At 35.1% G+C, this 12706-nt stretch overlaps 1 protein-coding gene across 2 annotated transcripts in view; it reads left to right on the top strand.

Annotated features, from left to right (window-relative positions):
- LOC126919377 (diacylglycerol kinase 1) overlaps positions 1 to 12706 on the top strand; it is a 147522-nt gene that overhangs the window by 78447 nt on the left and 56369 nt on the right. For both annotated transcript variants that reach the window (XM_050728519.1, XM_050728518.1), the window contains exon 3: positions 1574 to 1662. In XM_050728519.1, the coding sequence (XP_050584476.1) occupies positions 1574 to 1662 (89 nt within the window). The remainder of the gene's footprint in view (positions 1 to 1573; positions 1663 to 12706) is intronic.

Below are 12706 nucleotides of genomic sequence, written 5' to 3'. Positions count from 1 at the left end.
CTGAAAGTTTTATATTACTGAAAGTTTGGAATATAAACGTTTATTAGTTTCTTTATGATTATTGCGCATTTTTTTCCTTGGCATCCTGTGCTGTAATTGTTTATTCTTTTTAGACAAACTGGTATTCCAAATACGCTGCACTTGCTGTACATATTCATAAACAAATACCTATATCATTTACAGTAGTACGATATCCACTGACATAGTTGCACCTGAGTATTACTCTTTGTCCTTGTCGTTATCGTTATCAGTTAATAGTAGAGAACATTAAAAAAAATGAAGTTGTGTAGAAGAAATATTGTAAAAGATATCGTGTTAGATTAAAAAGTGATATCAGTCTCAAGATGAAGGAAAGAAGAAAAGAAGTATCTCTTATTTATCGTTAGAGATCTATCTGCCAAAAAATAAAACAAGATACAACAACTTTCTACTGGAAGTAGCTAGAGAATGGATAACTGTGGATTCCAAGGAATGCAGCATTGCACCTGACGCTTCTCGAATTTCTAAAACAGCTTCTTATAATGACGCATCCTTCAGGCTTTCCGGACAACTGAGAAACCACGTCTTAGAAAAAATAGTCACTGGCAGAAAAACAAATCCGGCTAGAGTGTAGAGTATGTTCTTGAAAAGGAAAACGCAGCGAAACTAGATATATTTGCAAAAGCTGTTGCGTACCATTACACGTAGGTGATTGTTACACTGTTTATCATAGAAAAAAGAAATATTAAAAGTTGAATAATAAATAAAATTTATTAAAGTTTATTTATATTGTTTTACTTGCAATGCAATTACGAAATAATAGTCGGTGACATGAGATAAATTCTCAGTAAAATTGCCGGTCAACAATGTGTTAAAAGGTACAAATTACACTGCCTTTGCTGTATATATTTATAAACAAATACCTATATCATTTACAGTAGTACGATATCCACTGATATAGTTGTACCTGAGTATTAGAGGATACTCTTTGTCCTTGTCGTTATCATTATCAGTCAATAGTAGAGAAACAGGCAAAAACATGAGGTTTTGTAGAAGAAATATTGTAAAATATATCATGTGAGATTAAAAAGTGATATCAGTTTCAAGATGAAGGAAAGAAGAGAAGTATCTCTTATTTATCGTTAGAGATCAGTGTCGAATGAATCATTTAGGACTTGTATACTGCCACTGACTATGTTATACGAACAAGCAAGTAGTTTAGTTATTTTTGAAACTACAAGCAACGTGTGTTTTGATCAGGAAATTCGATCGTTTCGTTAATTCGTGACTGAGAAAACATATATTTTTTGAAATTTCATAAGCTAAAGTTTCTTATTGTTATCGTTAGGTATTAATTATTATCGTTATTTAATAGGGTGGCAATTTCTTCTTTTTTTTATTAAATGTGTAAAATTGTAAAATTTTCGTAGATACGAGGTCGAATGTAATTTCATTGTAGATTCTAAACAGAGAACACAATGCGCTTCAGCCATTGCATTGCTACTCTCGAAATTGTATTTTCTGTTCCGGTAAACAGGAAGCCACCGGTACTGCGTACGGCAAGTCACAGTTGCTTTTAACTTCATTGTTTCAGATTCTGCGCGAAAGCTACAGGATGTCCTCACCGAATTCTGCGGATCAAACACAACGCCCAGCGGTGCGCCGAAATATCATCCAGATGGTGTAAGTTGAGTCGAAATTCTCTATTAATTATACCGTTGAATCAGTCTTCTCGTTGAATTTGAAAGTTACTCTCGTTCTTTAATATTTGTTATGATTTTATCGCGCACTCGTCTTCGTTTCTTTCTGACTTTACCAATTTGAATGGGAAATTAAATTATTGCCATGTAGGAGAATTATTTTCAGTTAATTCATACGAAAATGTTATTTTTACAAATAAAACCGCAACCATTCGTATAGTTCCTTTAAAACATCAAAGTAACTTCCACGTAACTCTCTTATAAGAATTTACGTTATTTATAGCAAATATGATTAATAATCAACGATAAAATTTAACAAATATAATTTATTAAATATAATTATGGAACATTTCATATACATCAAACTAATAGATGTGAAATATTGTGAAGGATTCATTGGCAGTGGGAAAGTGCATTTTCTTTGATGAGTAGAAGAAACGGTGCATAACATCAATATTTGCCTAAAGAATTCTATTGTGAGTCATTCAAAGTCTTACAAGCATACAATAGCGTAACGTATAGGAGCATAAAGATTTCTCTATTAGAGTTTCTCTTTATCCACAATTTTTCTACCGAAGCTTTTAAAATTACGTTACCTGTAAAATATTCTCTCGACGATTCGACCAAGTATCAAGATGCTATCGAGGTGTCATTTGAACATGAAAATAAATTACTCTTCAGAAAAAGAACGATACAGCTAATGATGATAGAGAAAAATAAAGAAACGTTGTTGAAAACGTCAAGCGGTTCTCGTTAATTCTTGGTCAGTTTCACGCGAGGAAAATACGGACCAACTTAATCTTTAGCTTTACTATTCTTAGTTGCGTGAATGAAATACTCCCGGAGGATGGACCATATTCATGAAACGTGCGCGTTTTTAAAAAAGAAACAGAGAAAATAATTGGATGAATCAACGTCATCGCAATAGCACGAAAATTCAGCAAAGTGGCAAACGGTCGAGTAATACGCTGCGTGCTTGAAAGCTTTAATTCCGAGAGCACGGCGTAATTTCATTACAATCTTTTTTTTTTTACATTTTTTCGTACAGTCGTTGAAAGTAGTCGTGTGTCGACTAAATTTCCACCGATACACGAAATAATGCGTTCGCAATCTGCATTTTGCCTCCGCTTCGTCGACCTCGGAATTCATGCGAAATAAAACGATCAGAATGCAGGCGGATAATAGCGTAACCAAATAATCGTTGCAATTCTCTAGTAAACGTCTCTGAATCACGTTCGAACATAATTACGCAATGATTATTTTATTTCTCATTCTTCGTATATTTGTCTAGTTATTTTCTCTTTGGATATATAGAGGACTTGTGTAGAGGATGTTTGACCGTGAGATTTATTGGACGAGATTGCTCGTTGTTGAAACCATCGAATATATTTAAAAATAATTCAATAAATTAGCATACAGACGATATTCACTGAGACGCTCGTACAGAGTATAAGTCGGAAAATAAAATCGCTGATAAATACTCGATAAATGCTCGATAGATACTCGTAGATACTGATCGATAACTGTTACATAACTGATTCGCAGGACTAACGGATAACTCGCTTCTTTATGATTGCGTCCGCTTGTTTATACTGGTCGGGGAAAGTCGGAAAATTCAAATTCGTCTTTGTTCGATGATTGCACGTAGCGGCGGCATTATTTTGCCCGGAGTTTATTTATTCTTACATTACGCGTGTCCTAACGATCTTGATACTCTGAGGCAAAACAACATGATTTGAATTATCCTCTGACTCATGTGCCGCTACAGATATAATATATATGTCGGAGATGAGGGGACATCGAGGCTTTTCTTTTGGAATTTTTGGGAAGATCCCCAATACTTTAGTCTAGACTATTTGTTATAGCTGTACTTAAATGATAAGATTTAGAAGTAGTTGTTATGATTCAATCCTATTATGTTTACCCGAGATTTGTGACGGTGGGCTTGGGCTCGAGGTGACACAACTGGTCGTCGAACGTAGCCACGGTCACGGGATGAACGTTTTCACCTAACAGAGAAGTGCCAATATTGTGGGACACACTTTGTATTAACAATCAAACCCCAGGCAGGAGCAATGTCAGCTTTACGCAGGTCTGCCTAGCAACGGCGGCTGAAATTTTGTTGATATCCCCAGGCAATATGCAACGAACAAACGCTATCGTAAGGAGAGGAAAATTCCTATCAGTCCATTATTCTTGCAATCGCCTTGGAGAGTTTTACGCGTCGTCTTTACGTGCATTATTATACCGAGCGTCACAGCAAACGTTACCTTGAGTTACGTAAGTTTTGTACTTGAGTTTAGTAACATCTTGAGTGTTTAATTGCCACGGTTATTTGTCAAATTTTGTAAAAATCAATATTTATATCCGTAAATATAATCTCTATTGTACGGCAACGATGGCTAGTCCGAATGAAGATTCGTTACACGCCCATGAACCGAACGCTAACCCGACATATATACAGGGTGGTTGGTAACTGGTGGTACAAGCGGAAAGGGGGTGATTCTACTCGAAAAAAGAAGTCGAAAATACAGAATAAAAATTTTTCGTTTGAGGCTTTGTTTTCCGGAAAATCGACTTTGAATTTTCGCTCGGTACGCATGCACTTTATCACGTCTCGTTATAACGGATCTCACTATCGATTTTCTGGAAAACAAAGCCTCAAACGAAAAATTTTTATTCTATATTTTCGACTTCTTTTTTCGCGTAGAATCACCTCCTTTCCGCTTGTACCACCAGTTACCAACCACCCTGTATAAGCAAAAGATTGAGAATATATATATAGTTATCAATTAGATAACAAAAATAATTGCCTTTATCTTCATATGTAGAGTTTCGAGGAAAAAGTTTTCTAATCGAACAAAATTCTAAGTCGAGCTTCTTTCCAAATTCTCCTATTCTATACGTTGCAATTTCAAACTTTTAGAAGCGAGAAAAATTATTTTGCTTTGATTATTGATAGCGACATATTTTTCGTATAATTTTGTAAATAAATGCAAAATACACTGAAATTTAAGAGCAGTCTTAAAATAACTTGAATAAGTTATACTTTAATAGTATAGTAAGTTCCGTTGATAAAATAATACAGTTTGGCTAACTAATCATCAAGAGTCAATATTTTTTTTAACGATAACACTCTTGTCGATACGAAAAATAAAACGAATTTGGATCCCTGTTGAACCAAACGACGCACGTTCGAGTGTGATAGCGTCGATTTGGGGGCGAAAACGTGAACAGTGTGTACGAAAACACAAGTACATGTACGTAAAGCACATCGTGCGGTATAAACTCGCAATAACTCGCACCTGTTCCCGTGGACCCAGACATATTCCCACTGTAATAGCTACAGGAATAGTTTCGGATTTTATGGGACGCGTGTTTCCTCGATGCATACTAACACGTTCTAACCCTTTGCGTGTAATTCACATATACAGTTATATCGATTGCATATGTGTCGTTATATTAAAAGCGGTTGTACTCTATGAAATGTGGCATCAAGTCACTGCAAGACCGGTGACTTTACCTTTTATGGCCACGAGATTTTCCATCAAAGGTAACGATTATACCTTATCCGCCAGCTTCGTTCTAGACGCGCATAGCTTAGCACATGTCACTGAATAATCTGCAATATATTGTACCATGTCTGGGAATAAATTTCATACATTTTACTATATTAGCTATATGGTGGCTATATGTAAATAAATCATTATTGTTTAGGAAATTCATTATTAGTTCACTTTAGTTCAAAAGAGTGACTGTCCGATTGCTCGAAGATCTAAATTTTGTAATCCTTTATATTCTGAAAATTCTTTAAACACTCGATCAATACGACAACAATGAATGAGAATTTTGAAATCTAAAATGAACGAATGTGCAATTTTCGAAATCCAGTGTTATGTTTCGTAGAGAAAATGATTGTAAAATGTCTGTGGATTTGTTTGTACAATAGCTGTTTTTTCACTTTTCTATTTTTATATCGGTAAAAGACAAAAATCTGGTAACACCTTACTAATACGAATAAATAGTTTAAACCTTCGTCTAAATTGTTTAAAAATATTTTGAATGAATTATTAGTAAATATTCTTGTATCTGCTTATTAAACCCACAATGTTTTGTAAAAAAAGATCAACACAATTAATCTTACGTCAATCAAAAGACAGCTTTGACAGCATATTGAATTTTAAAATTATCTACTCCGCTATAAGACACGAAAAATATGACTCATCGAGTCTTCCTTCGTGGTCTTTGAATAGTTTCGTTAAAAATTCACTTCGCTGACCTTAGCTGCTAAGCTTACGCTAGATTCTGTAGACATTTCGCTTTCAAAGCGAATGTTTCTACTCTGACCAATACGTAGCCCGTTGTTCCACGATAAACACGCAACAGAAAGATGTCACGATGTTATTCATTTTGTTGCTAGATTTTAAATCATCAATGTTTGCTAAACAACTTGTCACTCTTTACTTGTATCTTTTTATTCGGGAATTTGATATCTGAGCCTCAGTGGCAACGTAACTTTAAACTCTTGACTGTCGTCTGGAATTTAACCAACGTGCTACGTGAAATATTCAGCCGTGAATACTCGAGTAATATAATCTGCAACCACTATGAAATTAACATAATCAACACATGGAAAACTTTAGAGCAAGTAAATTAGTTAATTTAGCTGTATGAAAAGAATCAGAAGAATCATCATATTTTTATAATATTCAAGTTGTTATAATGATTATAAAAATATTATAAATCGTAGTATAATTATATTGAGATTATAAATATTGTTAACAGTATAAATATATCTATGTCTACTGCGATTTTTCGTAAAATACGAAAATAAAGTTACGACTTAATCGCTTGTGATACTATAGATGATATCATGGTATTAATTATGGAGGTTTTAAATTCAAATTCTCAAAATCCTGATATACACTATTATCATTTGTAATCTGCCATATCTTTGAACTTAAGAAATGGTTTACTTTTAATTAAATATCTTTGACACCAATTTAGATCAAAACTAAGAAATCAACAAAATAGACTAGTCACGTTTACTCCCAAACTCCAATAACACAAACATAAAATATCATTGATATCCATTGACAAAGGTTATAACAGAGGATAGTTTTCAATGTTTGTCAAGATATAACGTTAATAATAATCGGTTATTAGGGGGATTTACGATGACAGTCTCGGACGTAATGATAAAACTATGAGAATAAGGGTTGTTATCGTAGTCGAAGCGATAGCTGATAATGTTCCTTGACTGATGGATTGTCGAGTGGCGCATCAACCACGGGGGAAGCCGTGAAAGGCGAGTATACATCGTTATCCGGTACCAGGATAACGATCCTTTATATCGAGCTAGCTTACACTTCTATATTTATTTCCCTTTCACGATTACGTCGTCAGTATCCTGAGCAAATATTACGCAAGAGATTCCTTCATATCGACATCTTCTTTTCTTTCTCCTCTCTTACCCGTTTTCATTAATTAACGCTACAATTACCGATAGTTAACACGAAGCTAGTTCTACCAAAACCAGTGAAAATTACTAGCCATTAAAAAATACCTAATAATAGAATATTTTTATATTTATTGATTTATTACTTTCTTACAGAAGCAATTCCACGTTATGTAGTGCATTTTTGGTATTTTTAATCCATCTGGAACCATAATCCTTAAACGAGGGTTGACACGTTTATGAAATTGTAGAACCGGTCATTTTGACTGCTGTGGTATTTCTAATGTTAGCATCTAGCGATCTAGCGATCGATCCGGAATTTTCCTGATAACTGATATCATCATATCGAATGATACGCGGTAAAAATTTAAAAAACGTGTGGCAAGTTGTAGAAAACGAGGAAACTGGTTAATTGGGTTTCGATAAACAGATTGCAGGACCCTTTTACACTTTGACAAGTAGCAGTCATTTAGACTGGTATTGGTATAAGTAGCCTTGGTACAAAATTATTTTTGATTTGAATACATAAAAAACAGAATAAAATTCATTACATCATGTAGTAGGAATTTTAAAATAAAATTGTAAAACCAGTCAATTTGGCTGGTGTGATAGTTCAAGTGTTAATTCTCTTCTCTTTACCATCGATGAGTTTATTCTTCCGTAATGCAAAGATAATCTGTCTGCTTAAACGATCCTCTCTTTTCGCATTTTTCATTCGTCTAGCACAGGATTTGTGTGCTTCACGTAAGTACAATTTGTGTCGTTTTCGTTCTATTATGTGCACACGCACACTGCAGAATGACACACATGGATATAAATAGCAAGGGAGATTCTTTGATCGAGCGAAATTACTGGCTCGCTTTTATCCACGAAACTCACCGAGTGAGAAAGAGGTCCATCAGGACCATCTTGGCCTCAGAGGAAATAACATCCAGTTGAACTAACTAAGCGATCAACGATGTAATTCGAACCTTCTTGTTCACCGATAATCACTAAATTCTTTGCGATAAGGTGACAGACAAAGAGAGTAAAAGAGGGTAGAAAATAATTTTGAGTAAGTTATCTCTTTATAAGACACTCGAGTTGTACGGAAACTTGAAACAATTTAATGAAATTAATCTCCGTTTACATAGGACCGTAAAGTGTATAGTTCCAAACAAATGACGCTGCTACAGATTCTATTAGTCTTCGTTTAATAAATGTTTCTTACAAGATACGATGTTGGCAAAAAAATTTACGTTATTTAAATGAAAATTTGATTTCGTATTTCTTTTAGAGTTCTATTTAATGGTAGATTGTATTTTATTCTTTACTATTCTTCGCTGAATGTTAAAAAAGATAGAAATATCAAAAAATAATCTCTTCGAAAACAAAATTTCGTATGAAAAAATTATTCTACGTTTTCGATTTATCATATTTTCACCTAGAATCACATACTTTCTGGTTATACATCAGTTATAAAATGATCATCCAGGCATTATAGGTTTAAAAAAGGAGATTTGAGAAAATTGAACATATCCTCTAGGCGCAAATATTTTCCAAATTAATGTTATTCTATATTAAAATTGTATTTTTAATTATTTACGAACTTGTAACGCTGGGGTAGCAATCGATAAATAATTAAATTCTGCAGTAAAACACGAGTTAATTCTCAAAGGTTTCATTTAAAGGAAGAACAGTATTCCTATAAATTCCTGGACGAAACACCAGAGACAGAGGGAGAGACATAGAGATGCACTGTTAGTAACATGGCAGGACGCTTTTGTCCTTTCTGCCGGATCACTAGTCGTGAGTTATAATTGAACATGCCAGACATGGTTAACTATTCCGTGTCGGTCACGATCGACCTCAAATCTCCACTTTGCCCACTACTGAGAGAATTCAATTTGCTCTGTCACGCCTCTTCCTCTAATATATGCTATTAATTATGCACGCTAGAATTAGGATATTCACCGCCAATAGTATGCATTAAGAAGTTCAATTTGCACTGTATACAGATTTACCCATGAATCGAGATTTCCACGGCAAATCTCACTGTCCGTGAATCTAACGTTAATTCAAGAAATTCTGATTGGAATCATCAAGCAGAATTAATTACTTAGCGAAACAAAATTATTATGGTAAATAGCAGAAAATCCATCATCTTTCGGCTGATTTATTTCGAAGCTTGAAAATTATTAAAATGGTTTTTAATTAGCATTAGAATTACTGACGCTACGGTACAAAACTTGTCAAAAAAAAAAAAGAATAGAAATTTTTGTCCATATACAGGATGGGACAATTAAGTGAAATCATCTAAATATTTGCATTATTTGTTGGCGCATAAAAAAGTTTCTCAAGAGAAAGTTACACTGCTTCATGTGATACATGTAATACTAGAAATAGCTTTTTTGATTATTTTTTTACGAAACCTCGAGATTAATGATATTTTTTGTAGATGATCTACTGCCTTGTCGCTTGCAATAAGAATTAATGTTTATGTTTGGATACGAACGTGAAGAATCAGTGCTCTGCGTAATCCGAGAAACGCCGCGTACATCGAGATATCGCGTAAAATTTGAATGCATTCAGACGTAAATATCTGGAAACTATGATTCGAATGTTCCAGTAAATCTTTAAACTCTTTTTCACTCTTCAAAAGTATCCAAAAATAAACATAGGGCTATCAATGAAAAAGTATCGGTAACCTCGAGATCTCATAAAAAAATAATCATAAAGAAGATTTGTTTGCAGTATTACACGTGCTCCTTGAAATAGTGCAATTTTCTCTTGCAAAGTTTTTTTGCATTGCAGTGATTGCATTTATCTGATCCATCCTGTACGTTAAAATATGACTAAAAAATCCCAAAATTATTGAAAATACTTGCAAATTCACCATTGCAAATTTATAAAATTTCTATGAAATATTACAAATTTCGATAGTACATCCAAAAGACCAACATGCTTTTACTTAGTAACGAGTTCAGTTTTTCCAAGTATGAAGCAGGCAAAAACCTCAATATTTTCCACATTTTATATACAACGAAGTTTACACTTCAAAACAGTTTCCGGAATAGTGAAAACATCTCGTTGTAAGAAATTACTAGAAACGAGTTCAACACAATCACGTTTACACCAGGTTCTGTAAATTCGAACTCGCGTGCTTTTACTTCGACGTTCGTCCACACTACCAATTGTACAAAGAATAATCGAGTACCCTCGGCGTCGTAGCCGCGAAGAAGGTCAAAGCGCGCTAACCTAGCCAAGCGCGTTAGCGGGGAACAGGGAATAGCGTTCGACAGCCTCGAGTGGCTTCGCTATCTCTTGCTAAAACCGAAGCAAACGGAACTCAAGCAATCAATTGCTACGAGCGTTCAAAGCTTCGCGTTTTCAGGCGTCTCAATAGCAAAACATCGGCTCCGCTAGCCCACACACCATGCGGATGACGGCTCAACACTGACTGCCACATTGGTCATTGATATCCGGAGCGCTTAAACTTCTTACGAATGTAAAAATTGAATGAAAATTGACAGTTAGGGCATTTTGAATATGACCGATAAATAGAAGATACTTTGAAATAAAAAGTAGCCCATTGTGCAATTAAACATTTTTATTAGAGCATCAATAAAAAAAAAATGAGAACAAATGTTGCATCTAACGGTGCACTGTGTTAAAACACTTTAAACATAAATGTGGCTCATCGATACAATCTGGACAATAGGTGGTCACCTTTTTGGTCCGATTCTTAGCAACTTTTGATCCTGACTGTTTAACATTTTTTTTATAGCATTCTCTGCAAAATTTTCGTGCCAAGTATGCTTGCCCTTCCTTCTTCTGCACTTCGTGTCGCTATCTTTGTTGAATAAGTATATTTGACGGCTCTGGTGAATGGCACTATGTAAGGTACATTGCGAGTGCCATTCTAAAAGCTGATACCTTGATTTTTGTTTTGGTTGCTTGTTTATAGAGTATTACTGCGTTTGAAATTGATGTATTTAACAATAGCTCTAAAGCTAATTTTATATACCACTTGAGGGTTCTTCTATGTGGTGTAGAATATGCTATCATTTGATCTGATAAATCTACAGCACATTTTCCTCTGTTGTAATCTACCACTACCATTGGTTTATTATAAACATGATATTTTTGCGGACCTCTACCATTTCAGCCGAATGTTTCGTCGAAATCATAAAAATGTCACGCTTGTTTTTCCACCTTACTATTATATATAGAATGAGCAAATACTGTTTACTAATATCTTGTACACGTTTCAATAATATATTCTGCACGTTTTGTTTACAACGAAATAACAAATGCAAATGGTTTGTTGAAATAAACGAAGCCTTATTACAATATGTGGCTATCAACCGTTACCAAGGCGCCACCTTGGGTCACCCGTGACCACCAATAAGATAAACGGTCCATTGGGGAAGAATGTTGTCTTACATCATCAATTTATTATTATTTTTCCATTATATGCTTTGAATAATAAAGATACTCCCATGGCGTCCCGAGCGAAACATATGATTTCGGCATCGCAGTCGAGGTGTTAATTTATGGTCACCCTTAAGTGTTTGACGCTTCCTGTTTCCCATAGCAGAAGGTGATGAAGGGCAGGAGGCCGCCCCAGGCGTTCAAACTTCACATTTTCTTACAGTATCAAGAAAATATATCAATGATTGCTTTAAAAATCGACCAATGTGGGCTCGTTAGAGCAATTAGTCGGTAGAATAACGAATCTTCTTTCGATCCATGTAATACTTTTTACATAATATTTACAAAGAATTGAGGAGTCCAATGAGAGAATGAAGAAAATAAATATAAATAATTACAGGAATGAACATGTAAACATTCATAGTTTGCATAGTAAAGGTTTTTAGTATGGACGAAATTTCTGTGTCAGAACCTAACTTTATCTACTGTTATGTCAAATGAAAAATTTGGTCACTCATAATTCCTTTATATCCACACAATTAATCTTTGCAGAAATATTGCATCCATGATCTTGCGTCACGGATCGTAGTTTCCACTCCAGATACATAATCCAAATATTTCGCATTTAGTTGGGGCTTCGTGACCGTTTGAACGAGCGCAGCGGGCTGCTCGATCGACTCGGCAAAAGGTACTCGAAGTGGAGAAACTCAACCATACACAGACGGATTACCCGTTCGGACAAGAATGTTCGCCGAGAACTCGCAATTAGGCAAGAACTTAGGATCTTGTTCGCGTAGTTCGTTTGTGTTGGCCCGTTTGATCGCATATTTCCGCCATTAGCCGGCCAGATATGCAAGAGAAACGCCCCATCGAGTATCGACTGGCACTCCTCCACGTCGATAATGATTCTCTACGGAAATACGAGTAGCTCTATCGAAACTCGGCTGACTGGCAAAGCAGCTTACATCTCGTACAATCGTTCATGCTGTTGAATACGCCAAATCAGCTTTGTCGCCGCGACCACGTTCCTCTACCAAAGGAAAGACACTAATTGTAAAACTATTAATTGTAGTCGTTTCTGGTGAAACCAAGCTGTTTCTTCGTCTTGTTTCTTTCCCTGAAAGTACACTCTAGCAATTAGCACGTTCAGTTTATG

The sequence above is a fragment of the Bombus affinis genome, chromosome 8 (genome assembly GCF_024516045.1).
Source record: "Bombus affinis isolate iyBomAffi1 chromosome 8, iyBomAffi1.2, whole genome shotgun sequence".
Lineage (NCBI taxonomy): Eukaryota > Metazoa > Arthropoda > Insecta > Hymenoptera > Apidae > Bombus > Bombus affinis.
This window is presented reverse-complemented; position numbering and strand designations above follow the sequence as displayed.